The following is a 27,959-nucleotide window of genomic DNA, read 5'->3' as shown; positions in this document are numbered from 1 at the left end:
GTCTTATTTACATTCTCCCATCTTGGTTGATTTGAATTGGTATTCATGGCAGAATATCAACCAATATCGGTGCCTTCTAATTACTTTCAAGTGCCAGCTACTTCTTCTGCTCCTTCTTCTTCTTCTTCCTCTTTACTTGAAATATCAACAATTGATTCGCGTAAACGAAAACAACGTGTATCAACATCAGAAACTTTTTTTAGTGATTACCAATGGTCACCTTCAACAACTACTCAATTGACTGATTCCATACAGCAACAACAACCGAACCATTGGTCATCCGCTATGGAGCAGGGAAACATGCACTCAGCCACTATTCTATCTTCTCAATCATCCTATCACGATTCTTTTGGGGCTACTTCTCAACAACAACAACAACCTTCTCCTTTTGTTTTTGATGGTTTTCAACAAGAATCTCACGATTTCTTTCCTTCAAATAGTGATGATGCTTATAATGGTAATACGCAACAACAACAACAACAACATCAACAACAACAGCAGCAAGAAGAAGAAAATTATACTCATCCACCATCACAACATGATACTCTTCATTCATTGTTGCAAACTCACGAGTTGGACAATAGATCATTTGAATCAAACTCTCAACTGAACCTTGCTCCTTGGGACTCCACTAACCAATCAATAACATCCTATCGATCTAACTCACATTCAAATATGGATCGGTCCAATCAGTCCGCTTTTTCTCCTGAGGGTTTTTTGGACTCCTTGCCTGATGGAAAACCAGTCGACAAACCTGATTTTGATATTATGAAATTTGATACCATATCTGACCCATCACCAATGGTATTTTATTAAAAAAAAAAAAAAAAAAAAAAAAAAAAAAAAAAAGGCTGTTTAGTCTGTTTTCACTAACTAATCCTTTTTTGGTTTTTTTTTTTTTTTTGATAGTCCTCTGATAAATCGGTACCTTCAGGGAACAACAATACTATGATGTTATTGACTTCTCATCATCATCCTCCTACTGTAAGCGACACTGGTTCACCTCCATCTTCACCTGCAACTATGGCATCAACTCATTCATCACCTGCTATTACTCCAATGTATGGTCGATTATCCAATCTCTCGCTTCGACAGCAACAACAACCTACAACTATGACTACTTTCCATCATCATCATCATCAACAACAACAACAACAACATTTATCTCCTCTATCATCACCTACTGGATTTCCTAAAAACAATGGTAGTACGGATATGGATATGGTGATGACTATCAATGAAGGAACGCCTTATGAACCTTATACTTCATCTTCCCAGGCTCCCATGATGTCCACAGAGTTGGTATTTGATTATCGACGACAACATCCGTCAGCACCTTCTTCTACATCATCATCGTCATCATCATCAACAACAACAACTCAATCATTATCAGTTGGCAATAACAATAGCAACGCAGTTACCAATACCACTACATCTACAGCTCTTCGTTCACTCCCACCAAGAAATCTCCATGCAGTGGCTACAGCACGTGTGATTCAACAACAAGTAACGGCAGCCAAGATTCGACCCATCATTCAGCTATACCTTCAATCCAAGGATCCGAGCGCCATAGGTGAAAAAACTGTGATCATTATGTCCAGTAAAGTCGCACAAAAGAGCTACGGCACTGAGAAAAGGTTAGTAGCATTTTATGTTCCGTCAATTTTCATTTTTTTTTTTCACACCACTGAATTTTTTTTTTTTTTGTTTTTGTTTCTTTTTTTATATTTTAGATTTTTATGTCCTCCACCTACTGCGATTCTAGTTGGTTCTACTTGGTGGTCAAGGAAACAAAAATCGATTAGTTCTTCCTCTTTTGCAACACATCAAAACAATGGTACAACAAAGGATATTGGAGGCAATGACGATGTTGATGATGATGATGAACAACAACATTCTTTTCAAGAAGGTCATGGTGACACAATGACGATAGTGACACCTCCCAAAGTGACCGTATGCATTTCCGGCGAATCTTCTTCACAAACTGGGCAAGTTGAATGGTATAGTCAAATCAATGCCGCCGTGGTAGGACAAACTGGTTTTCCCCGCCAACAAACTCAATCAATGACACCATCATCAACAACAACCGCTGATCTCACCAATACCAACAATACACGATTTAAAAGTCATTCAAACACGGAAATAAAAAACAATGGTGGCGATTGGTATCATAACCCTCGAATGGAACCTTTAGGTGGAGGTCGATGTGTATCCAAACAACTCTATATCAATGATGCTGATGAAAAACGAAAACGTGTAGAATGTTTAGTTAAACTACAAGTTCATGGACAATGGATGGGGACTTTGGCTGGAAAAGGTATCAAGGTCATTAGCAAGCCTTCTAAAAAAAGACAAAGTATCAAAAATATGGAATGTAAGTCTTAAAAAAATTATTTTTTTTTTTTTGAAATATTGATGATTTTGATTTTGATTAGTATGCATTCATCATGGATCTGTTGTCTCTCTTTTTAATCGCATTCGATCCCAGACTGTTTCAACTAAATACCTTGGTGTATCCAACGGAAATGATTCTCCATTCGCCTATCCTGGTCAATCTCCTACCGAACAATCGAAAAGTAATGATGGAACATGTTTTGTAGCACGAACAGCCTCTTGGGATCCATTTGTTATATGGTTAGTCGATACCTCTCGCCCTCCTGAACAACAAAAATTCCGTGATGAGAACACTGTGCCTAATCAACCTGAAGATTATATTGGTCATCGTGCATTCAAACCAAGTGTGAATTATCCTCCTCCTCCTGCTATCGCTCTTCGAAATACAACGCAACAACCATTAGCTATTCATTATAATCAACATATTGTTTTACAATGTTTGACTACAGGTTTAGTCAGTCCTGTCATGATTATTCGAAAAGTGGACAAAGCTTCAACAGTAGTTGGTGGTGCTCGTTGCTTGGATGAACCTCTTCTTGCCAATGGTGGTGAATATGGTGATGAAATGCTTGGTGATCCCGTCTCTCAGTTACACAAGATTGCCCTTCAAATTGTTCACGATCCGTCTCAGACTTCAAATCAGCAACGTCGTGCAAATAATCAACAATATCAACAAAATACAAACGATTTGATTACCGGTCTGATGGAAGGTATGTTACCACGATATACTTCCCCTGTGACTTATCTGGCTTGTCTGAATGATATGGTTGGGATGCACAGATCATCGGAACAGCGTCAACCTATTCTCAAGAATCCTCCTCCACCTCCACCTCATCAACCTGCTTCATTTGCTCAAGAAGAAATCATCGAAGAAGGGGGCCGTGTCGTACGAAAACGAAAAGTATCTACATTTGTCAATCAACCTCATCCACCATCACCAACTGCCAGCGATAACAACAGTAGTAATAATAATAATAATAACAACAATAATATTATTCAATCCATGCAGCATCATGATCACAACAATATGACTACTGCTGATTTTTATAACAATATCACCTCAAATACTATTCCTCATCGACGTCGTGTTAATAGTTATGATGACTATGGACTTCAACAACAACAATTTCAACATCCTCATCATCATCATCATCTACAAGGTTCTGTATCTACTTCTACAATGTCAGGTATGCAAAATGGTAACTGGGTGAATCATCGTGCACGATCAGTCTCGATTCCTGAAAATCATCATCGTCGAGTATCAACATCATCGGCTGCCTCATCATCATCAACTTCATGGATCAATGGACCATTGGGTGGTGCTTATTGGTATGAGGATGTATCTGATGCAGCAGTGTGGACTTTGGTAGGAACAGATATTGCAAGCTATACATTTTTGCCTCCTACTTCATCTATGCCGTCAGACAACAACAGTGATCCTTCTTCTCTTCAACATACATATCCTTTACAACAGCAACAACAACAACAACAACAACAACAACAACAACAATCATCATCTTATTTACAGCAACATCGAAAATCAATATCTACATCACCAGCCTCTCTTGTATTTCCTCATCTATCTCATTATTCCGTCATGCAAGATGATGTTCTTCAATTACATGGTGACAATCTGGCTCGAGATTTGCAAGTTTGGTTAGGGGATATCAAGGCACCACATGTGGAATACAAAAGTCGCGAACTCGTCATTTGTCGTTTACCTTCTCGACAGGAACTCATGGATTGTACATTTGTGGAATCATACCAAGCACCGATCTCATCCACATCACCCACCATCTCATCAAACAATCTTGTCAATGCAGCACGTATCAAGACTCACTACCAATTGCCGTTATTGCTGGTCAAGGCGGCTGATGGCATTATACACAAAACCAATATCTTTTATCAATTCTGATCTATCCATCTTTCTTTTTTGTCATCTCATTGGTTATTAGTTAGTCATTATCCCCCCTTCTTTTATTGTGAATTATACTTTTTTTTTATTTCTTTCTTTATCCTTCCTTTATATATACTTTTCTTTTTTATTTCTCATTATTTTTTTTTTTTTTTTGTAGTTCTATCTATTATACATGCCTTATTTTATATGCCTTCTTCTTTCTTACTCATGTTTTATTATTATTATTATTATTATTTACCTTCCCCTTCCTTTCTCACTGAATGTTGGATACGCACGTATGTGTTTCTTTCCTTACCCCCTACTTACAAACATACCTACTTTATATACGCAGAGCAAATAAACGAAAATCATCTTCTTTTTTTTTTTTTTTCGTGTGTCCTACTGTGTATGGTGTTCCTGATTATTGTTATTATTCCGATATACGTTGATATCTCGCTCTGACACGGTAAAAAGAAAAAAAATATATTGAACAATGAATACTAGTATCGACTTTTCAATACGAAAAGTCAATATACATATGCCAACATCAAAAAAAAAAAATCATACAGGTATTGGCTAAAAATCAATATCTGATCAATATTTTTTTTTTTTTTACCGTGTGATGAAATGTGGATATGAATGATAATAATGGGAAGATGAAGAATAAAGACAAGAAAGACCTTTTATCACAATAAAGTTGACTTTATTAAAAAGAAAATTCAAACTAACGAATGCTAATATAATGATAATAAAAAGACGATAAACTACATACACAAAAAAAAAAAACTAAAAATGAGTTGATTGTACCTTTTCATTTGTGTTTGGAGATAGTAGAAGCAGCCTTGCCATCAGGGATTTGAATGAATTGAGCAGAGTCGGTAGCAGTAGCAAGAGCATCCAAAATGTAATAACCTTTGCGCTCGAATTGGATGATATCACCTTTCTTCAATTGACTAATATTGGCATCAGCAATAGCATCCACCTTGAATTCAGTCACAGGAGTCACCAAATCCTTGACATCATCCCCTTCTTCCACCTTCTTCTTGGTAATCAAGTAATCGTAATCCACCAAAGTCACAGGCACAACTTCATCATCATAAGACAACCAGGTCAATTTCTTTTTGGTCTTTTTGAAATCACCTTCCAAATGTAACTCCAAATCTACACTGGTCACAATATCACCATCCTTTTGAATCTTGCGAACAAAGGCATTTCCCCAATCCATCAAAGTAATCTATTTTTTTAAAAAAAAAAGGTGAGATCAACTGAATCATTCTGATTATATATATACTAGAGACTTACTTCTTCACCATCTTCCAAAGATTGAGCATCTTCTTGATCAAGGGCAATCTTAGAGGAATAGTTGGTCTTCTTTGTACCGACATCAGGATTCTTCTTATGTAATGGCACTTCCTTGACTTCCTTGGCAGAGATACCTTGGATATTGCAGACAGCCAATTTGTCTTTCAATACAGCAGTATGACGAGGAGCCACAGGATCAATTACCTTCTTATTCAAAGCCCAGAGTTTATCCCATTCCAATAATAACGTGTTTTGAGAAGCACCTTGCATGAGAATATATTGTTTGAGAGCTTCAATAGTCATACCACGACGACGGATACCACGGACAGTAGGGAAACGAGGATCATCCCAACCAGTAACAAAACCTTTATCAACAAACCATTGGAGCTTACGCTTAGATAATAAGGTGTAGACGAAGTTGATACGACTGAAATCCCAAATAGTGACCTTGCGAAGACCAAGAGCTTCGATCATCCATTGATATTGAGCATTACGATCACGGTATTCATTGGTACGGAGAGCATGAGTCACACCTTCCAAAGAATCGACAATAGGACAAGCAAAATCATAGGTAGGATACATCTTCCATTTGTCACCAGCATAATGATGAGGAGTCAAGTTACAACGGTAAATAACAGGATCACGAAGAGTACCATTGGGATCATTCACACTAATCTTGGCACGTAAACAACAAGATTGACCCTAAGAATAAATAAATAAATAAATAAAGTGAGTTTTCGTTTTTTTTTTATTTAAATATTTTTTTTATTTAAATATATTATACTTACAAATTCAGTGGCATTTTTCATTTCATCAAAACGACGCAAATTTTCTTCCACAGACAAATCACGGCATTTGGAAGGTACGCAGTTCATACGTTGATCACGCATAGTTGCTTGATCGGTATCATCCACATAAGCTTTACCATCCTTGATCAATTTGAGGGCAAGTTCATACATTTGATCAAAGTAATCAGAAGAGTGAGTGACAATGGTAGAATCCACACCAATAAGAGCCAAATCTTCCTTGATAGATTCTTCGAATTCTTCCTTTTCCTTGCTTGGATTGGTATCATCAAATCGTACAATCATCTTGCCCTTGTAAGTTTCAGCAAAGTATTGATTCAACAAAGCAGCCTTAGCATGTCCAATATGAAGATAGCCACTAGGTTCAGGAGGGAACCGAGTAACAACCTTGCCCATTTCAGCTTCAGTAAGACCAATTTCGAATTTACCTTGATCAGAATTCTTACCCTATATAATAAGAAGGTAAATATATATACTGTCATTCCTTTTATGAATCTCTCTCTCTTTTTCTCTTTACCTTTGAAGCAGATTTGGAAGATTTGTCTTGCTTCTTTTGAGTAGATTGTACACTATCCACAGCCAATTTAGAAGCATCAAGAGATTGAATATATTCGAACCAACGAACAAGATAAATACCAAGGGACTCCTTTTTGGTTTTAAAGACGCGTCCAAAGGCCAAAGAAGCTAAAAAAAAAAAATAAGAGTTTTATGTTGTATTAGTAAATAGATAAAGTATATAATTTTATTTTTATCTTTACCCTTTAAAGCACCAAAAATAACAAAGTCGGCAATAGATACAGAGTAACCAACAATGTAAGAACGAAGAGTAAGATACTTGTTCAATTCCTTGAAAGCTTCATTTTGAGCCTTGAAATCAGCAGTATCCAATTTGATTTGAGCAAAGTCAAGCCATTGATCCACCTAAATAAAAAAAAAAATTAATTAGTTATCTGATCTTAATATTATCTACATCTAATTTCTTACCAAAGTAGAGCTGATAGGATCCTTGGGATCATATAAACTGGCTTCAGGGAAGAGTCGACCAAAAAGACGAGCAATTGAATATGAGTTATCATATTTGGCACTAAGAAGAAAATACCGATAAGTAACATTGTCAAAATCTTATATATATCTTTATTTACCCTTCATAGTCAACAAGAGCGGTAATGTTATCACCTTCAACGGTCTTGGCATCTAGTAGATCGATTTCAATAGATCCAGGCTTGATAGAGTTGATTTGTTGAGCGATAGCGAGTGATCCTTTAAGGTACATAAAAAAAAAATATAGTTAGTCAGTCTATATATATATATATATATATATAGTTATCTATATATTGACCTTGAATGGTTTTTCCTTTTGATCATATTACTTTACCATAGCTTATAGGAGATGCCTTTGTGGCAACAACAAGTTTGAGAACCATGTTTCAAATAAAAAGGAAAATAAGGGGAAGAAAAAAAAAAAAAGAAAAGAAAAAAGAAAGAGAACAAATAAAAAGTCAGTTGTTTATATAATTATTGACACAACGTCAAATTTAGCCACTGAGCGTTTTCTTTTGAGTCACTTCATTTTTGGACTCAGGTTCGAACCAAAAAAAAAAAATCTTCTATTTTGACTATGCATGAATCATCTTCTGTCATATTAAGTACAGGCATTAAAAACGAATAAATAAAAGTAATCAAAAGTAATTTTATTTCCTTTTTTTTTTTGATAAAATATAGACAGAGTGATAAAGGGTATGAAAACATAAAAAAAATGGATACTAAACTAAGGATACTGGACGATTTTCAAAATAACGGGGCAAAACACTAGACAACATATCAGCAAATTTCTTGGCATCCTCTTGAATGGTTTTAGCATCTTCTTGATCATTCATATTGGCAGTACCAGGGTTGTTCAGGAAATGACGAGGGGTCCATGAAGGTGCTTCACCAATATCCAAGTTGAGATTATCAGAAAACCTATTTCTCCAGCGTTCCTTGTACATGGATATATGATAGTTGACACGATGAGGAGTAAATTTCGACAGATCCAAAGGAAGACCAGATGTTGTTAACTTGGAAGTATGAATGTCATCCATATTTGCCATATCCCACATTTCTTCCTTTTCCACTTCCACTACATAAGATCCCCAACCATAAACCCATGTTGTGATTTGTTTAATAATATGAGGTTGATAACCTGGTACCATCATCATCGAAAGTCGATTTGTATTCGTGAGTCGCATCTTATCTACAAACTGTCCATGAGGAGTATTGAGTTCAGAAGGTAATCGTCGAGCATATTTCAATCGTGTTTCCCAAGAGTATTCACCTTCCAAGTTGGCGCAACTAATCTTGACCAATGACTTGTAATCCGTTACACAATCCCATAATCTAACATAACCGTCCTTTGTAAATCCGTTCACCTTCACCATCGTTCTCCAAGAAAGACCAGGCTTGATAGTACCAGAATCAGGAGCAGTAGCACGATCACCACGAGAAAATCCTTCTTTGGGTGCTTCTGGTAATGTAGGCATTTGTATAGCTTCAACAGTAAAAGAGGTTCTAGGTGAATCCGCATACTCTTCGCCGTGTCGAGAAAGATATTCCAATAAACCCTTGACATGTTCATGACTCGTACCAATACAAGGTGCCAATTTGGATTCGAATTTGTCATGAGGAAAGTACTTGTCCGCCAATTCTTCTGCACTAAAGACATACATATCAGTTTTCTTGGGATAGCTTACAAGATAAATTTGTCCAAAGATCACATCTAAAGAAATATCCCAATCCAATAATCGCAAGCTTTCCAGGCCTTCATCCAATTTAACAGAAATCAATTTTGCATTTCGTTCGTTAAGATCCAAAAGACTTTTCGAGACAACAGAAGAATCGCCATCACCTCCAGTAGTTTGATATTCATCATTGTCTTCAATAGATCCCTCATAATTTTCTTCATTTCCAAGTTGAATTAGATCCAAAGATTCCTTAGGGCGGTTGACCAAAGCATTTGTTTTTTTATGAAGAGTATCCTTGATGGCTCCTGTGACAAGAGGGTCCAACATCCGATAAGAATCAAATTCAGTTTGACGAAGATAAAGTTCACATGGTGTAAAGGATGCTGGTAATTTGATGAATCGGGCACCAATATTCTTTGTGGGTTGATATAAAAGTCGTAGTTCGGCAGGCATAAGTCTTCTACACTGTTTGAGATACCATTGACGTAAACGGGTGGCAGTTTCTTGAACTAGATCTTGGTCTTGGCCAGCAACTTTGAAAGCATTCATAGATTCTTCGTACCATATGTGTGATTTTCCTGATGCTCGAAGCTTGTTGAGAAAACTTTCCTTTTCACCAACGAATTTTTCCAATGGAAGGTTGTTATCAGGAAGTGGAAAAAAGGCAATATAAGGTTGAGGACCAGCAGGAAGACCTTGATAGCTTCTTTCCTCCATCTGGCGTTGTTGTCGTTTTTCTTCGCGTCGTTGTTCTTTTTCCGTTAGTTGACGTTCAGGTTTTCCCCATTTCTTGGTTTTTCTTGTTGGCTGTTTCTTTTCATGGTGTTGGTCGCCCAAATGATCAAGATACTGTCTGGCAAGAGGAATGGAAACGTGATCACCCCAAATATCAACTTGATGTTTTGCACGGTTGAATACCAAGTATGCTTCAGTTTTCTTTTGAATAATTTCCAGTTGTTTATTTTGAGGTCCCAAGATATCTACTTCTGTACTGGTAGAAGGCAACATCCAGCAGTCGTCAGGTTGTCGGCTAGGGGCAGTCACTTCAGTTTCATGACGATTCACAATATTTCCAGAACGTCGAAGAGAATTAGCATCAGGTAAGATTGTAGGATCTCTCCAACCATCACTTTCATGAGCGTCGTATGATGAATCAAAGTGATCCATTTCAGTGAGATACGTTTAAAAAAAAAAAAAAAAAAAAAAAAAAAAAAAGAAAGAGAGAAAGAAAGGAAAAGAAAGAGAAAAAGAAAATTTGTTTGAAATCAGGCTCCGGCTCATATGTTTTTTTTTTTATCATCAAACATCGTTTATTATATTAAACTTCCCTCTGTCATTTACCGTTTATAATCAATACTGTGTATCATATAGTCATCATAATACACGTTATTCATAATCACCCGTAAGAAAAATATCATCATGTGATCATCCATTACTACATTCGATGTACTATCCTATTACCATTATTATCATATATGTCTGCTCTAGCTTCTTAAGTGCTATTTGATCAATAATACGATCTCCAGTATAAGAAAATTCTTATGATACCAGAAACTACATAATGCATCAATTTCTTTTTTTTTTTTTGATTATTCATAAATACGATATGTAAATCTATATTTTTGACCAGTTCACTCAGGGAAGATCTGATCACATTTCTTGAATGAAAGAGACCTATTCCCCTTTATAAAATCATGTAATAAACAAGAACCTTAGCTATGATAATCATGCGGGGTAGAATGAAAAAAAAAAAAGGTGAGCTGACAGACTCGGTCTTTTTATTAACCGAGCAAAGCGCTTCGAAAAGAAAAAAATTTCCCTCAAGCGTTCTTTTTTCTATTTTTTCTTTTTCCCTTATTTTTTCTATTTCTTTCTTCTTCCTTCTTCTATTTTTACCTCATCTATATCAATTCAAATATCTTTACATACCATGAGCACAGTTCCTATTCCTATGCAAGGTAAAATAATTTAACTATATATAAGGAAAAACATGAAACAACTTTTGATTGATTCTGTCTCTTTCTCTCTCACCTATCCTTTATTTAATATTTGTTATATCTGCTTTTTTATACTCATTCTTCTCTTATTATTGAATATAGAGGCACCTATACTGGAAAAGCTTATTAGTATACGGCATAGACTATCTGCACTGAAAAAAGATAGAGATAGTTATCCCAAAGCTGAAGATATTATCTCGTTATATCAACAAACTGAACAACAAGTCGAATTACTAGCAACGTGTCGATCAGGGGATGTATGGAGCTCAAAGAACCGCAATCGTGTTAATGATGTCTTGGACGATGTTATGTCTTTATTATCTCTGTTTTTTATGACTATTGGAAGAAACCGTGAATGTAAGTTTTTTTTTTTTTTTATAGTTTTTTTATTTTTATTTTATTTTATTTTTTTAAAAAAAAAATAGTTATTTTGGGGATAAGTTTTAGAGTTGTTTAGTGGAGAAAGTAGGATGATTACTATATTATTTTTTCTTTTGTGCTGATTTTATCATTATGATTATTATTGTTATTTAGATCCTGCAGTTTATGCCCAACTGGTTACGGTTGAAGTAAGTAAAAAAAAAAAAAAAAATAGAATCTATTCAATAACATTAATGACATTTTTATTATTATTATTATTATTATTATTATTGGTATTATTCTATCATTCAAAAATAGCGTTACTTGGATCAACTCAATCAAATGGGAATTTACACAGATCGTGTGTTGGTGGAAATTGAAGAACGTTTGGAAGATATTGGAAGTATTATATATGAAGATCGAGATCAACCTGATGATCACCCCACTTATTTCCTTGATCTATTGAAAAAGAAATACACTAAAAGCAGTAAGTTTGTTATTTAACATATATTCATCATCTTTATTTTTTGTAACCTTTTTTTTTTTTTTTTAATTGATAGAGGACGCATTGGATTCACTTTTATCTACTATCCGAAAAGTGTCACCAGAACTGTAAGTTTGCCACATTTTGCGCTAACTCCATTAACCTTATATTTCTTGTGTTTATTTTTAGAAAACCTCTCCAAGACGATCTTGTGGAACTACGACGACAATTAGCCATGGTAGCTCAAAGACCCTGTGGTTTTAAAGCAAGTGACATTTATCCATTTCAAGAAAAGGTACAATATAAGAAAGAAAGAAAAAGTATAAGGAATAGTTTGATTCATTTTTCTTTTCTTTTTATCAGTTACGACAAATTGACAATTTGAAATCAGATTTATTTCCAAAAGATGGATCAGTACCAAATGGACAAGCTTTGATTGTTGGATTATTGGAACAGCTTTATGAAGAAACTCATGATTTGATTGCGTCTACTGATAATATTTCTGATAGTTTGAAACCTATTGCTGATCGACTGAAGGAAATAAAAGCTCAATTAGAACGATTAGCTTTGACACATCGATGGACTTTGCGGGAAACTGATTTATATACATTCCAAGTAAGATCAGTTAATAATGAAAGAATAGGATAATGTCAACTTATCTTTTCTTCTAAAAAAACAAACTTCTTAGTTACAACTACAAGAAATTGAAAAATTACGACACAATGGGAAATTCCGTGATCCACAAGCTGGAGAAGACAATGTACCAGATGGACAAGCATTGATCAACTTTTTATTACGTGGCTGTTACCGTCTGATTACAAAAATGCTAAGCGAAAATGTACCTGTCAGTGAAGCCATTATGCCTATTCACAATCAGCTCAGCACTGTACGTCGTTGTTTATTGGAGGTAACAAAATGGGGAAAACCGGACTCTGGTAAGATATCAAAAAAAAAAAATGATTACAAGAAAAAAGGAAAGAAAGAAAGGATTGATAATCTTTGACTCTTTCTATGATGATAGCTCGTGATTTATATCCATATCAATTAAAGTTGGCAAGTATTGATAATATGCGACAAAATGGAATCTTTTATGATGATGAAGGCAATATCCCTGAAGGTAAATTCTTTTTTTACAAAAAAAAAAAAGGTCAAATGAAAGAAAATAAACTGAAGGCATTTTTCTTTTGTATTAGGTCAAGCCATATGCATAGCTTTGCTCAACGAATGCTATGATATACTTCATGATCTGATGGCAGCTGTAGATGATGGTGAACGAACAACATGATGATTCATTTATTATAGTTTATTTCATTCAATTCACCCTAATTTGAACAACCATCCTATTCACTGTCCATTATTCAAAGTAGTTAGTTTATTCATTGCTTAGTTTTCTTGATGACTACCCTCCTCTTTCTATCTCTGCATTTGATAATAACAATAAAAAATAAAAATAAATAAAAAAAAAGTCCAGTTGTATATTGTTGATTATTTTTTTTTTCAAAAAAGAAAGGATGTATGATATTTTATTTCACAAATAGAGGATGATAAAACAAATACTATCTACAAATCATTCTTTAATCGAAAAGACCGAAACCCATATCCTATATTTGTTTTTTTTTAATAAAGAAAAAAAGATTATATAAGAGATTATAAAAAAATGATAGATAAATACAATTATCAACTTACCTCGTCAGATTCTTCCTTTTCTTCTTCCTTAGCTTCTTCCTTGGCTTCTTCAGCAGCACCACCAGCAACAGCAGCACCACCAGCAACAGCGGGACCAGCACCAGGGGCACCAACGTTCAAAAGGAGTTCACCGAGGTTTTGACCTTGGAGAGCCTTGGCGTACAAGGAGAACCAGATGGGTTCAACATCAATACCAGCAGCCTTGACAAGAGTTTGAAGCTTATCAGCCTATATGGAGAAATGACATGAAAAATAAAAATGAATGATTCAACTCCGGTAGAGATGGATGGGAAAAAAACAAACTTACAGTGATATCGATATTGTCATCTTGAAGGATGAGAGCAGCGTAAACGACAGCAAGTTCAGCAGACATGATGGATGGATAAGGATTTGGATGGATTGTGTTTTTGATTTGTCGCAAGTAACGATTTAACCCTATGGATGGGATACAAGACGCTCTAAAAAAACACTTGAAAGTGAAGAAGTAAAAAAAAAAAAAAAGAATGAAACAAGAAATGAAATCAAAAATGGTAGGAAGGTCCGGTCGGAGAATCCAAACGTATTGGTGCGGTAAGGCTGTTTTGTGTTCTTTCCCATCCCACTTTTTTTTTTTTGGCTGGGTACCTGTTTTCAATCACAAAAAAAAAAAAATAGGCTTTCTTATTTTTCTTATTTTCTTCTGTTCATCTGAATTCCATTCATTCTTTTGTATTCTGCTAATGTTTCGTTCTATACTTCAACGTACTGCTATTAGACAAGTTCCTCGTTCATCCTTGAAACAATGTACTCCTATCACCCGTCGACAATATACTTCAGGTAAACCATCAGGTGCTCCTAGTATCCCGGCCATGCTTGCTGTTGCGTCTATGGGTTTTGCTGCTTATTATACTTTGGTGAAATCTAGAGAAGGTCAAGGTAAAAAAGACAAAACAAATCAAAATCAAAAAATTAAGAATAATAATAAATGTATCATTGATATTGAATTTATTTATTTATTTTTTTTTTTATTATTTGACTTTTCAACTCTTTACTTAGCTTTACCCCGAAGACAACAAAAACCTAATCAACAAGAAGAACCAAATGTTATCACTAAAGACACAACTGAAAAGGAACCCAATGTACCTGCCTTTACCCCTGATGAAGTCACTGTAGTCTTTGTTCTCGGTAATGATGGAAAAAGCATATTTATATACTTAATAGTCTTAATTCACTCATACTTCTTTTTTTTTTCCTTATTTTTGACTTTACATATATATATATATATATATATATATATATATATATATAGGTGGACCTGGTGCAGGAAAAGGAACTCAATGTGATCGATTGAAAAAGGATTATGACTTTGTCCACTTGTCAGGTAAAACTTAAAACATTGAATATCACGAGATTTTTTTTTTTTTTTGTGATGTATCATATGAAAAGACTAATCCTTCTTCATATTAATATAGCTGGTGATCTTCTTCGTGAAGAACAAAATCGAGAAGGTTCCAAGTATGGTGAATTAATCAAACATTATATCAAGGAAGGATTAATTGTACCTATGGAAGTGACCATTGCATTATTGGAACAAGCCATGCGTGAATCCATTGAAAAGGACAATAAACGACGATTTTTAATTGATGGATTTCCTCGAAAGATGGATCAAGCTCTCAAATTCGAAGAAGCTGTTGTACCATCAAAAATGGTGTTATACTTTGAATGTCCTGAACAAGTCATGTTGGAACGTCTTTTGAAACGTGGTGAAAACTCTGGTCGTGCTGATGATAACATTGAATCTATCAAGAAAAGATTCCGTGTCTTTAAGGAAACTAGCTTCCCTGTGATTGAAGCATTTGAAAAAGAGAACAAAGTCCAAACTGTAAGTTCATAAAAAAAAAAATTTTTTTTTTTTTACTAACATGATACATTCATTTTATTTAGGTATCATGTGTCAAGCCTGTAGATGAAGTTTATAAAGAAGTCTGTGTTGTTTTTGATAAGATGTTTGAAAAATAGATTAGAACTTGTTGATACTATATAGAAAACATTAAATTTTTATTATCGTTTTATGTTAAAATCATGTACGACTGGAACATTGAGCCACTTTTGTTCTCCGAGGACTTTTTTTTTTTGGTGGTTTCTCTTTTTTTTTTTTTTTTTTTTTTTTTTTTATCTTACCTCTTTTTTTTTTTTTTTTTAACGCAACTCCATGACTGATGATTTTTGTTTCGCCTTATTACGATCAACGACTTTACAAATCTTACAATCAGTAGGATTCGAATCAGTACAACTTAGTTCAGCGGATACACTTACTGATGTCTTTGGACAGTATATTGAATTCTTGGCCTCAACAGTATGCGAATATGCTCATTTGTCTGGTCGAGCAACTGGCAATTCATTCGATGTTATGGATGGATTATCAGAATTATCAATCGACATCAAGACTTTAGAGAATTGGTTAGAACTAGAAGGAAAAGATTTTACACCTGCATGGACCGATCAATCTGATCCTAGTTGTGCACTTGAAGGTAAAGACACTCATAAAGAAAATACATTTTTCTTCCATGACCTATACTCATTTTTCTTTTAGGTGTCATTGACGTACGGAGAAAGAAGTCTGAAAAACCTTTTATATATGAATACTTGAATAAAGAAGAATTAAACAACTGTACAATAGAAACACTTAATACAGACGACGACGAAATCACTACTGACAAGTCAGTATCATCAAAAACAACAACAACAACATTATCAACACTACCTGAAACATCTTTACCGAACTATGTACCATCTTATTTACCAGCATTCCCAAAGATGAATCTACTCAACAAGGAAGAGGATGGAATAGATTTATACGAGAAAAAGGGGGAAACGTTATTATCATCAAGTACATCATCCATCAACCTATCTCACCCACTAACCGTCAAAAAGAAAAAGAAACCTATCACCAATCCATTTACGCACATCACACCATTTGATGAATCATATATTGCTACTGACAAGGATGCCCCACCACTAATGGCACTCTCAGCACTTAACACAACAACACAATCATCGTCATCATCATCATCATCAGAATTATCTCATTCGTTATCAGCTCAACGCGACATACCATTAAAACGACTGATGGACGCATACGAAGAAGAACCACAACCCCAAAAACAACCAGTAACAAGATCACTCCCTCATCTCTTCCGACAAGATACACAAGATGAAGCTTCAGCAGGAACTCGATTATTTGGACGATCTAGCGGTTTACTTGGTAATATGGTACGGAATGTAGCACCACCATTAGCATTATCAACTTTATCAACACCCAACTTAATGGTAGATATGGTGACAACCACTGGTAATTTATCATCAACCAACGCTGAAAAATCATCATCTTCTACTGCATCATCTGTATCCACCAGTGCAGCTCCCAACTTGATCACCATACCAACATTAGAAGCTTTAAATCAGCGGAAGAAACAGGACAAACAAGAAAAGAAGATCAAATTTAAACTTTAGTTTTTGTATGATAGTTTAGATATTAGAAAATAAAGGGAATTTTTTTACGTTGTACTGTCATGACTTACCATAAAGGGATATTCTAAAAAATTTGAACCATTGATGAATTTATTGATTTTTTCGTTTAGAACTTTTTGTGTCAATGAAGGATAATAAATTGACATATATTATTCAACAAAACAAAATTATCTATAATAATGAATGGATTGATGGCAATATCCATTGGGAAAAAAAAAAAAACAAACATGATCAAAAAAAAAAAAAAAAAAAAAAAAAGTAAATCGCGTTGATCGCACTGATTTCCCACTCGTTTTTTTTTTTTTTTTTTTTTGACTTGTGTTCATTCGACAATGATGACTTTATGGTACTTAACGAAAGGTAAAATAAAAGGTTAAATTTATAGGTTTTATTTGGATGATCAATATAGAAGGAACACGCAATTTCATGTGGTACCAAGAAGAACGCGTCGCTTTATGGAGTGGGTTTTTTTTTTTGACATCTTGTTAGCCCGACTGTCAAGGCATTACACATCAATAAATTAGATTAGTACTTTTTTTCTTTTATTATTATTATTTTTATTATTATTCTTATTATTCGTATTCTCTTTACATATTATTCCTTTGTTTAATTAATTTAATAAATAATAAAAAAAGAAGATTATTTTTATTTGATTGTTTTGGTGATTATAGGAAGTGTCATATTTTTTATCTTGTTTTTTGAGTGGGGTCAAAATATCACATGTAATGATGATGCACGTGGCTAAAACTAGGATCAAAGTTACAACTTTACAAAAATGGTGGGGAGAAAGGGCTTGAGTGTCGGCTGTAGTCTCCGCAGACGATCTCAAAGTGTGAAAAAGCAACCAAACAATAAGTATTCAATATCCGAATCAACCATGAATAAATTATGACCAAATTTCTTTTTTACCTTTTTCTTTTCTTTTCTTTTCTTTTCTTTTCTTTGCATATAAATATTCCCCCATTCCTTTTTTTTTGGACTTCTTTTTTTTCCCTTTTTTTTTTTTCTCCTATACCGTCAAAGTTTCCGTTATCCTTATTATGACCACTTCTATCAAGAAATCACAACATCCTTATATGCAAACAGCTGGTCTCATTGCTGGTGGAACTACTCTTGTATTGGCAGCTTTGGCAATGAAATATCCTGATCGTCCTATCTTTACTGAAAGTCGAGATGATATTCCATCTAGCGGTACCTATCCTTTAATTGGTATTACTCCCAAGATATTCAGAAATAAGGAAACTATACATCATTTCTTTTTAGAAGGATTTGAAAAATTGGATTCTTTGACTACGTAAGATAGATCATATTCAATTTTTTTTTTTTTTTTTTACTCATATTCATTCATTGAATAGTACTGCTGCTGGTATTGGTATGCCTCGATCTGTTATAACTATTGATCCTCGAAATGTTGAACATATCTTGAAACGTAAGTTTTCTTCTATTAATCCAAATGATTCTTTTTTTTTTATTCAATCCTTTTTTTTGATATAGATAATTTTGAAAACTATGTAAAGGGACCCATGTTAAATGACACATCCAGCGATCTTTTGGGACATGGTATCTTCAATGCAAATGGTGAGGTTTGGAAGTATCAAAGAAAGACGGCTTCTTTGATTTTCAATGTCAAGAATTTCCGTGATCATTTCACAGAGTACGTAAGAACTATGCAAAAAAAAAAAAAAAAATTATAAATCCAACAATTGAATCACCAATACTTCATCGTATAGAGTTTTTGTACGACATATCCATTACATGGGCAAACATATCTTTGATCCTGCTATTCAAACTGGTACTCCTGTGGATTTTCATGATGTGATGTTCAAGTTTACATTGGACTCTTTTGTAGAGTAAGTGATCCATCATTGTCTTCATATAATGAACTGACCTTTCTTTTTTTTTTAATAGACTCAGTTTTGGTGTAGAATTACATGCACTAGGAAGTAAAGAGAAAGTACCATTTGCATCATCATTTGATGCTTGTCAACTGAATGTGTTCCAGCGATTTGTCAATCCTGCATACAAGATCACGGAAGCACTCAGCGGAATATTGATGCCGTGGAGAACAACAATTCAACAACATTTGGACACAATGGATGAATTTGCCTTTGGTGTGATTGAAAAACGACGAAAGCAACTGGCGAATGGGGAAGAATATGGTGATCTACTCTCTCGGTTTATGTCGGCCAAAAATGAAAAAGGGGAACCTCTCGGCAACAAGGAACTTCGTGATGTGGTGCTTAACTTTGTCATTGCTGGAAGAGACACAACTGCTCAAGCATTATCTTGGACTTTTTACTCGCTCATGACCAATCCACAGGTGGAAAAGAAACTACTGGAAGAAGTACAAGAAAATATCACCGATGATTTGGAAAACGACCCCTCTGCTTTATATGAAGTCATTAAAGGGATGAAATATACCAATGCTGTGTAAGTTTTATCGGATTCACTCTTGTATCTTGAACCTTTTTTTTAAAAAAAAAAACTTTTTCTCTGTATATATATATAGTCTCAATGAAGTATTACGACTTTATCCATCTGTACCAGCCAATCAAAAATACGCCTTGGATGATGACATTTGGCCCGATGGAACAAGAATCAAAAAGAATGACTATGTTGTCTGGAGTCCATGGTCTCAAGGTAGATCCACAAAGGTATGGGGCGATGATGCAAAGGAATTCAAACCGGAACGTTGGCTTACCCCTGAAGGCGACATTCGCCGTGAATCTCCTGGAAAATGGCCTGCTTTCCATGCTGGTCCAAGAACTTGTTTAGGTAATTAAAAGAAAATGTTTTTATTCATGGGATTGAAGAAACAATTCTTATTTATTATTATTATTTCATTTAACTATATTATAGGTCAAAATCTTGCCACTTTGGAAGCAGTTGTTTGTATTGTAAATTTGGTTCGGCAATATGAATTTTCTCTAGTACCAAATCAAGATATCACCTATCAAGTCTCTTTGACACTTCCAATGAAAAACGGTATGAATGTCTATATCAAGCGTCGAAAGTAAAACCCATCATCATCATTATCATCAATCGTCAACATCATCCATCATCATTAGTATGGTTAGAATTCTCCCTCATCCCCCCCTTTTTTTTTTTTTTATGTTTATATCTATATATTATGCCTTTTCCCTCTGTTCTTCTTTCGGTCTTTTTATTATTAGTGATCTCCAATCATGCTCTCTGTAGTCCCTTTCCCTCCTTTGTGCATTAATTTCCCCTGTCTTTTCTTTTTTTTATGTATAAATAAAACCAGTCAGATGACACCTATTTTTTTTTTCTTTCTCTATGACACTTTTGATATGAAAATTACAAGATTTATCTGTGTTTTATTAAAAAAAAAAATGTTATTATGATATTTTTTTATTTTACTTTGTTCATCAAAAAAAAAAAAAGGAATATCTAAACAGTGTATGAATGAAGTATTTATCATAAATGATGTAAAGATAAAAATAGACTGTATGGTGGCAATGACCGTAAAGGTGTGGAGGGAGGGATGAATGATATGTATGTATATGGTGAGAGGAAATAGAATAAGATTGATATCTAGCTGCTTTGTGATTGAATCCTAAGAAGAAGAAAAGAGAATCAGTTACCATAAATAGACATAAAGATCTCTTCATATCATTTCTTAAAAAAAAACATTTTGCCTGATTTTTTTTTTTTTGTTACTACAGGTACTTACATCTGATCTAGTTGTTCTTTATAAGTTCTATGAATATCAGCCCGTTTCAACTTTTGTGCGGCAGTAAGTAAACCCTACAAAGTTAAATGAAAAAAAGTAAGTTTCCAATTCTTTTTTTTTTTTTTTTTTTTTTTTTGGTTACCATTTCAGTGGTCCATAAATCTTTGCAAATCCAAACATCAGTAATGATTTCAGCACCTTTCAGACCAGATGATATTGCTTGATCTTGTAAAATTGAAAGAACGGCTTTACGAGCGGCATGTGATTCACACAACATTTCCCAATTGTCAGTATGCCATCCTTCAGAATCAGCCAACGCACGAAGTTGAGACTCCACAGGAACCACCAATGCAACGGGTTTCAGGTACAATGGATTCGCATAAACACACATATTTTCAACCATCACAGAAGTTTTATATTTCTAAATTATAACATGAACAATCAGTGGTTATTTCACAAATAAGGAGGCAGGGGGGGATTGCGACGCATGACGAAACTTACAGATTCCAATTTTTCTAATGCGATATATTCTCCATTGCTAAGCTTGACCAAGTTCTTTTTCCTATCAATAATACTAAGAGTACCCGTTTCATTCCATTCACCAATATCACCCGTTTTCAACCATCCATCTTCAGTGAATGTTTCCTTTGTCAATTCTTCTTGCTTGAAATAGCCAGAGGTCAAGGAAGGTCCACGAATCCAAACTTCACCTTGAGGTTTCGGTTTATTTGTTGACAAATAGCCTGCTTCAGGTACATCGACTAATTTCACTTCAACACAAGGTACAGGAGGACCTACTTCTCCATAAGTAAGATATTCCTAATTAAAAAAAAAAAGAAAAGAAAGATATGATTAATTCATATGAAAGGTCCTTCATCCTTTGTCTAGTTCTCTTTTCAATTTACTGGTGATAAAATAGAGCACATTCTAAATACAGCATAATATAAAATAAACAAAATTATTATTAGCATAGCATAATCAATAGATCAATTTGCATTGATCCCGCTCTAACGTTTTCTTTTTTCTTTTTTTTCCTTTTCTGATCAACATACCCACAGCCTTGTAATAATCAGGTGAAAGACATCATATAAAATAAAAAAAAAAAATTATAGAGATTAATAACTATTCAAAGATAAGCAAAAAATAGTCATGTTTTCTTGATAAATCAAATATCACTTACTTTCAGTCCTATAAAAAGTAAACGGAATGACTTATTATTAACTAAACTCTTCTAATCTATTATATGTTTATATTTTTTTTTTCTTTTCAAAAGCTTACATGCCAAAACCACTAGTAATAGGACACACAGCCAAAGATAAAAATCGTTGAGTTTCAACGGACAAAGGAGCACCACCAGAGAGTCCATATCTGAGATTACCACCTAATTGTTTCTTGACATTATCAAAAACCACACGATTCAAGATACCAGTTGGAAGACCATAATAACTAATATATTCCTTTAAATTGAGTGCCCCGTTGAAAATGGTTTGAATTCTTGATCCTCTTTGTGCAACCTTGGCCAAAATGGTTTTTCGGATAGTTTCCCATACTTGTGGAACACCTGTCATCAATGTGGGAGCGAATTCTTGAAGATCACCTTTGCAATTGCGGACAGATGCATCAGTTAAAGTACGAATTGAGCCATAACCAAGTGTGATTCCAAGAAAGATGCAAACTGATTGTACAAGGAATTCAAGTACATGTGCCAAAGGAAGATAAGCCATCATTGTATCGCCAGGTATTACCAAATGTTGAAGCATACAAGATGTTCCTGCCACTAAATAGATTATAAAAATATTTTCCTTAAGTTCCATTTGTTCCTTTACTTCTCTCTCTCTCTCTTTTTTTTTTTTTTTTTGTAATCTATACCTGCTGCTACGACATTCCTATGAGTCAAACACACACCCTTTGGGGTTCCAGTTGATCCAGAAGTATACATGATTAAAGACAAATCACTTGATGATGGTTTACAGATACTTGTAGGATGTTCTTGGCCCAATTTCAAGATAGCTTCAAATGAAATCACATGGTTGATTTGTTCCAATTGTTCCAACTTTTTCAAAAGAATAGGATCCCCTTCTCCACGATATACTATGATCCGAATGCCAGGACATCGAGGCAGAATATTATCCAAAACGCCGAGTTGATCACCATTGACAAAACATAACTTGGCTTCACTCTCATTGATGGCATGCTGTAATCCTCCTTCACCCAATGTATCATAAGCAGTAGCAACAATCATAGATTGAGAAAAGGCACCTATCAATATATATATGTATATAAAAAGGAGAAATTATTAACTGGTAGTACTAAAGTGATACATGCATGCTTCATCCCACATTCCCACCCTGTTTGATCACAAACTTGTTGTTCAGTTTCTATAAATATTTACCTTGTGCTAAGAGCATCCATTCAACACTATGACAACATTTTATTCCGCATATGCATAAATATAATTGGTTAGTTTGATATTGAAGAAAGTACAAGTAGATGCTGTTTGATATCAATGTACTTTTTTTTTTTTTACCTTGTAGACGCGAAGAATTGAATTTTATCCCCTTTTGATAAACCGAGTTGTTTCAAGCCCGCACCGAGAATAATAGCCATGTCCCGAGTCTCTTGATAAGTATAATAATGATAGCCTGATAATTCAAATAGAGTCCATGTTTTGAGTTCCTTTACTTGTTCGCCATTTACTGTCTTTGTGAGTTCCTTCTTTTCTTGAAACGTGTTTTTCAATTGACGATAACCAAAACCTTGTCTTTCCGGATACTTGGTTGCGCTATGCACTAAGATATCGTATAATGTTGTCACCCCTTCGGCCGGTACAGTAATCAATTCATCGGGAGATAGAAATGAGCGACGTGTTTCTGTTTCACCAGGTTTTGCTTCTGCTACTTTCAAAGAATACTGTTGCTGAGTCATCGTTTCCGCTGATGAAGAAAAAAAAGAAATAAAAAAAAAAGGATGTTGGTATCAAACAAGAAAGCGAAAAAAAAAGTGAGAGAAAGAAAGAAAGAGGAAGAGACAAGGGAGTTGCCATTTTGTATTTTTCTATTTTCAAACCCAGTACATCAGTCTGATTTATTAGATGTAACACTTTTGACAAAAAGTATTCTGTTGTTCATTGCTTTATATGTATGTGATACAGTTAAAGAGTTGAAACCTATTTTTCTGTTTATGTTGATTAGTCTCCACCAAAAAAAAAAAAAAAAAAAAAAAAAGGGGGAAGTGTTATTATATGATCCTAGATGAACCTGAACTTTTCAAAGTCGAAGATCTGTTTGAATTGATGAACTTCAAATAGACAATAGATTTTTACAAATTGATGAGTAAGGTAATTTGATGGATAATGGATGTATGATTGATAATGATGATATGGCGAAATGATAATTGACAAATGATGTAAGTTGGATGATACGTAATGATAAATGATGATTTAAGATAAAATTAAATGTTCAAATGTATTATTTTATTCCCATACTATGAAAATAGTAACTGACAATGAAAGGTAGCCTAATCTACTAAAAAACCATTCTATCATACAAACGTTCTACTACTATTAATATTACTACTACTAGCTAGGTTGAAGAAAGTGTATCATCAGTATTCACAACAGGCTGAACTGATTCGGTATCTCCAGTCGAGTTTTCCATTCCACCATGTTCATTGATTCCGCCATAATCCACCAGATTTCGCAGTTGATTCATCACTACCGTGGATATATCCAAATTTGATTGTTGAGCTTCCTTTTGATTACAATATGATGTCGTTGTATCTGCACTTGATACCGTTGAAACTAGAGCAATAGATGATGAAGATGAGGATGAAGATAAGGGCGCAGTGGTCGATGGTTCATTTGAAGAAGATGAAGAAGAAACATGAGCACGAGTAATAGTTGCTGAGGCTGCTGCTCCTTTTTGTTGCTGATGCTGATTGTTAGATGATGATGAATGCAGAATTGATCGTGAATTGCCGTTGTTACTTGCTCTTTGATGAAGCGAGTGTAATATTGGCCACCGTTGTCCAAATTCTGTATGCCCAACACAATCTTCAGGTTCTAAAAGCTTTTGTATCCGACATAAAGATTCAAATATATTAGTAGCATATTGCCTTGTTTCTTTTGCTTGACTCTTGATATATTTTGCTAAAAAAAAAAATCATAAATCATAATAATAACCATTTTTGTTGAGTAAGCGTATTAGTCTTTTTTTTTTTTTTTTGATAATCACCTTCATTAAGTCGGTCTGAGACTATCCTTGACTGATTTAGTGCTACACCAATCGTTTGGGTTGTCTTCAAACTGAGATCATCCACATGCTTGATACGTTGAAGTAATCTTTTCTATACATAAATTCAAGAAATTAAAAGATGTTGAGGATAAGCGCACGAGCCAATGGTAATGAGACACTTCTAATTGATATTTTTTTTAGGAAAAAAAAAAGTTACCTGGTTCTGATTGATGATTGACATGTTTTTGTTGATATGTAACTGTAGAGTTAGTAAGATATCCATCAATGGATTTCCATGTGCTAAAGTAAAAAGAGAAGAGATTATAAATGTTTCCGTATGAGAGAATATGTATATATATATATGACCTAAAAATCTTAATAGGATATATAATAGGAAAGCTTGAATACTTACTATTAATTGTGGTATCAGTATTGTCTGTTTTGATGGAGGGAGACCTTGATGATATCGATTCTTTACCAGATAACACTTTCATTCCAGTAGCACCAATATCAAATAGACTTTCCAAACCAAATGTTGTTCTATTGCTGTCTTTTATCAAAGGTTGAACCTAGCGATCATAAGATTGAAAAAGTAAAATGTAACAAAGCGCTGCCAATAATGAGTGTCGTAGGATACTTTATCCAGAAAACCTTCTGTTTTTCTATGATGTTTACCTGTTCAATGGATTGTAATCTTGATAAAATATCGTCATGTTGATCTGTTGAGAATGTAGTAACGTGAATAATACCCTAATTAAATATTGATTACATATTAGCAAGAAAGATGTGTATATGTAAAGTTAATTAACTACTTACCTCATCATCACCTTGTTCAGAAGGTGTTGTAGATTTTCCTTGAGAATCTAATAAATGCAATAAACGGTTTAGTCATCGAATCGTAAAGTAGTTTGTCTTCCGTCTATTAGAATAAAACGATAAGTTTACCTTGAATTGAAAGTGGCTGATCACGCTGTAGAGCAGTAGTACTATGGAAACGATTAATAATGGGTCGGTTATTTGTATCTGATATAGGAAGGTCTGATAATGTTCTTCGATGGTGATGGGTATAGTGGTCATTTTTATTCAATGGTTGATGTGGTGTTTTGACAGTAGACGATTGTTCTTGTCCCTAATAAAAATAAACAAAAAAAAATTAACATTATTATATTGGTTGTTCATTAACGTCAGATATTAAAAAAGTAAAGAAGATATTTACCATTTTATGTTAAAGCTTGAAACCAAAAGAAGGAGGAGAGAAAGAGAGAGCAAGATTTAAGAGACAAGCTTTTCATTCTCAGCTATCGAAATACCTATATTTTTTTTTTTTTTTTTCGCCTGACTCTTTCCACCTTTTCTTTCTTTCTTCCCTTTTTCTTTTTTTTTTCTATAATTTCCAATATATAATGAACGTTGACGATGGTAAGTAACATTAATGAAAATATGAAATGAATTTTATATATTCAAAATCTTATGTTCATTTAGAATGGGTGTTGAAAGCACGGCTGGCCATGGATGAACGCCAAATACGAAATCTAGAGAAAAAGATCAATCAATGGCTCTATTCTTTATCAACCGATTCTATCGAAACAGCGTAAAGTAGAAACAAAGTAACATTAGATCTTTATTTTTTTTTTATATAATCTTTTATGTTTTATTTTGTTATATAGTCAAAACACATATGACTCTTTATTAGCACAGATCGCCAATTATCAAACGAATATTGAACGACATCATCTTATTCGACAGGCAAATAATATGGACAGTGAACAATATTCGAATACTGTAGAAAAGACAGGTAAAAATAAAATAAAATAAAAATGAAATAGAAGAATGATATACGTGTAAACATTTTTTTTTTCGTTTTTGAACTTGTTTAGCAACAATGGTGGTGGAAACTAGGAATGATATTACTAGTTTGAAGGATGACTTAGTCAAGGCTCAAAAAGTACGGGATAACAAACTAGAGTATGACAGGGTAGCTCTAGAAATCATGAAATTACAAACGCGCGACGCTTATCAAGAGTATGTATAAATAATTAAAAGAGGAAGGATATCATTAGAAATTGACACAATAATTACACTCTTTGTCATAGATCTATTACACAACTCAAGGCTGATATTGAATTTTTGAAGAATGAAAAGTTGAATAAGGAAGTAGTGATCGAATCTCGGAAACGCCAATTAGGTGGATTGATCGAATCAGCAAAGAAGATACAGAAAGGAATGGAAGAACAACGAGCACTCACTGTAAGTTATGCTCAAGATTGTAGATCGTATAAGATTGAATAGTAACTGATTGATTAATTGATTTTTTATTGATACTGGATACAATAGAGGGAAACTCAAAAACGGTTGATGGATATGAATACAGGCAAGGAATACGATTCTTCTGACGATGAAAATGATGGGGACATGTCGCCTAGTGTCCCTCAAGAGGAAGAGAATACAACAAATGGAGCTACAACTTCACATCGATTCCACGAACGAAATGAAGACGAGGAAAGAAATGAAGACGAAGATGAAGAAGGAATGCTACCGAACGGAGAAGATGAAGAAAAAACCAATGTCATGACCAACGGAAGCCGATAGTGTATTTGTATATATATTAGTTGTAGTAGTTTTAGTTGAATTATTTAAAAAGTCTTTATTTATTAACAATAAAACAATATTTTTGAAAAATGATGTCTATCCTGGTGATGATTTTTTTTTTTATTCTTTTGATGATATCACTTTTGCCTCAAGACACTTCACGAAAAAGTACACTATTACAATTGCAAATTTCACTCACTCCATTAATACACTAAATTATTTTTTTGAAACTATAGATTCTATACGTAATTACTTTATTTATTACTTTCTTAACCGTTTTCTATCATC

The 27,959-nt window shown here is 34.1% G+C and overlaps 11 protein-coding genes across 11 annotated transcripts; 6 read left to right on the top strand and 5 right to left on the bottom strand.

Annotated features, from left to right (window-relative positions):
• Positions 1–1,287: 1,287 nt before the first annotated feature.
• Positions 1,288–4,309, top strand: BX664DRAFT_263008 (uncharacterized protein; the record flags this gene model as incomplete). The annotated part of the gene is made up of 7 exons (XM_051540748.1): positions 1,288–1,637; positions 1,788–1,804; positions 1,934–2,374; positions 2,436–3,041; positions 3,105–3,353; positions 3,582–3,827; positions 3,954–4,309. The coding sequence occupies 7 exons, from the start codon at positions 1,288–1,290 to the stop codon at positions 4,307–4,309; spliced, it is 2,265 nt and encodes a 754-aa protein (XP_051400485.1).
• Positions 4,310–4,972: 663 nt separating this feature from the next.
• On the bottom strand, positions 4,973–7,853 carry BX664DRAFT_386100 (tRNA synthetases class I, catalytic domain-containing protein). The gene is made up of 8 exons (XM_051549303.1): positions 7,775–7,853; positions 7,542–7,659; positions 7,384–7,483; positions 7,158–7,320; positions 6,917–7,083; positions 6,382–6,846; positions 5,594–6,295; positions 4,973–5,525 (listed from the first exon to the last, which is right to left on the bottom strand). Exons 1-8 carry the CDS (start codon positions 7,821–7,823, stop codon positions 5,103–5,105), a joined length of 2,187 nt encoding a protein of 728 aa, XP_051400484.1. The 5' UTR covers positions 7,824–7,853; the 3' UTR covers positions 4,973–5,102.
• A 216-nt stretch (positions 7,854–8,069) lies between these two features.
• Positions 8,070–10,311, bottom strand: BX664DRAFT_333541 (uncharacterized protein). Its single transcript, XM_051545533.1, has one exon. It carries the CDS (start codon positions 10,284–10,286, stop codon positions 8,163–8,165), a length of 2,124 nt encoding a protein of 707 aa, XP_051400483.1. The 5' UTR covers positions 10,287–10,311; the 3' UTR covers positions 8,070–8,162.
• A 651-nt stretch (positions 10,312–10,962) lies between these two features.
• On the top strand, positions 10,963–13,431 carry BX664DRAFT_333539 (uncharacterized protein). Its single transcript, XM_051545532.1, has 10 exons — positions 10,963–11,077; positions 11,219–11,473; positions 11,651–11,685; positions 11,795–11,963; positions 12,037–12,088; positions 12,150–12,255; positions 12,324–12,575; positions 12,649–12,895; positions 12,982–13,077; positions 13,154–13,431. The coding sequence occupies exons 1-10, from the start codon at positions 11,050–11,052 to the stop codon at positions 13,243–13,245; spliced, it is 1,332 nt and encodes a 443-aa protein (XP_051400482.1). The 5' UTR covers positions 10,963–11,049; the 3' UTR covers positions 13,246–13,431.
• BX664DRAFT_280737 (60S acidic ribosomal protein P1) lies at positions 13,348–14,175 on the bottom strand. Its single transcript, XM_051541495.1, has 3 exons — positions 13,954–14,175; positions 13,647–13,874; positions 13,348–13,561 (listed from the first exon to the last, which is right to left on the bottom strand). The coding sequence occupies exons 1-3, from the start codon at positions 14,017–14,019 to the stop codon at positions 13,535–13,537; spliced, it is 321 nt and encodes a 106-aa protein (XP_051400481.1). The 5' UTR covers positions 14,020–14,175; the 3' UTR covers positions 13,348–13,534.
• A 75-nt stretch (positions 14,176–14,250) lies between these two features.
• Positions 14,251–15,701, top strand: BX664DRAFT_386096 (adenylate kinase-domain-containing protein). The gene is made up of 5 exons (XM_051549302.1): positions 14,251–14,561; positions 14,682–14,810; positions 14,935–15,006; positions 15,098–15,507; positions 15,570–15,701. Exons 1-5 carry the CDS (start codon positions 14,366–14,368, stop codon positions 15,642–15,644), a joined length of 882 nt encoding a protein of 293 aa, XP_051400480.1. The 5' UTR covers positions 14,251–14,365; the 3' UTR covers positions 15,645–15,701.
• Positions 15,702–15,815: 114 nt separating this feature from the next.
• BX664DRAFT_138652 (uncharacterized protein) lies at positions 15,816–17,234 on the top strand. Its single transcript, XM_051539842.1, has 2 exons — positions 15,816–16,156; positions 16,219–17,234. The coding sequence occupies exons 1-2, from the start codon at positions 15,838–15,840 to the stop codon at positions 17,136–17,138; spliced, it is 1,239 nt and encodes a 412-aa protein (XP_051400479.1). The 5' UTR covers positions 15,816–15,837; the 3' UTR covers positions 17,139–17,234.
• Positions 17,235–18,232: 998 nt separating this feature from the next.
• BX664DRAFT_262804 (cytochrome P450) lies at positions 18,233–20,173 on the top strand (the record flags this gene model as incomplete). The annotated part of the gene is made up of 7 exons (XM_051540739.1): positions 18,233–18,450; positions 18,512–18,585; positions 18,651–18,810; positions 18,887–19,006; positions 19,065–19,586; positions 19,666–19,931; positions 20,016–20,173. 7 exons carry the CDS (start codon positions 18,233–18,235, stop codon positions 20,171–20,173), a joined length of 1,518 nt encoding a protein of 505 aa, XP_051400478.1.
• Positions 20,174–20,470: 297 nt separating this feature from the next.
• Positions 20,471–23,851, bottom strand: BX664DRAFT_297483 (uncharacterized protein). Its single transcript, XM_051542244.1, has 9 exons — positions 23,378–23,851; positions 23,243–23,268; positions 22,720–23,109; positions 22,129–22,627; positions 21,756–21,777; positions 21,352–21,669; positions 20,993–21,271; positions 20,851–20,924; positions 20,471–20,733 (listed from the first exon to the last, which is right to left on the bottom strand). Exons 1-9 carry the CDS (start codon positions 23,773–23,775, stop codon positions 20,712–20,714), a joined length of 2,028 nt encoding a protein of 675 aa, XP_051400477.1. The 5' UTR covers positions 23,776–23,851; the 3' UTR covers positions 20,471–20,711.
• Positions 23,852–24,302: 451 nt separating this feature from the next.
• Positions 24,303–25,664, bottom strand: BX664DRAFT_138541 (uncharacterized protein). The gene is made up of 4 exons (XM_051539841.1): positions 25,495–25,664; positions 25,300–25,382; positions 25,083–25,194; positions 24,303–24,997 (listed from the first exon to the last, which is right to left on the bottom strand). Exons 1-4 carry the CDS (start codon positions 25,574–25,576, stop codon positions 24,432–24,434), a joined length of 843 nt encoding a protein of 280 aa, XP_051400476.1. The 5' UTR covers positions 25,577–25,664; the 3' UTR covers positions 24,303–24,431.
• A 785-nt stretch (positions 25,665–26,449) lies between these two features.
• On the top strand, positions 26,450–27,763 carry BX664DRAFT_297481 (uncharacterized protein). The gene is made up of 6 exons (XM_051542243.1): positions 26,450–26,501; positions 26,565–26,673; positions 26,750–26,877; positions 26,960–27,104; positions 27,176–27,329; positions 27,417–27,763. The coding sequence occupies exons 1-6, from the start codon at positions 26,486–26,488 to the stop codon at positions 27,669–27,671; spliced, it is 807 nt and encodes a 268-aa protein (XP_051400475.1). The 5' UTR covers positions 26,450–26,485; the 3' UTR covers positions 27,672–27,763.
• The last annotated feature ends 196 nt before the right edge of the window (positions 27,764–27,959 follow it).

Source organism: Halteromyces radiatus, assembly GCF_025201355.1.
Source record: "Halteromyces radiatus strain CBS 162.75 chromosome Unknown BX664scaffold_4, whole genome shotgun sequence".
Taxonomy (NCBI): domain Eukaryota; kingdom Fungi; phylum Mucoromycota; class Mucoromycetes; order Mucorales; family Cunninghamellaceae; genus Halteromyces; species Halteromyces radiatus.
Note: the sequence above shows the minus strand (reverse complement) of the source record. Positions and strands in the feature narration are given on the sequence as shown.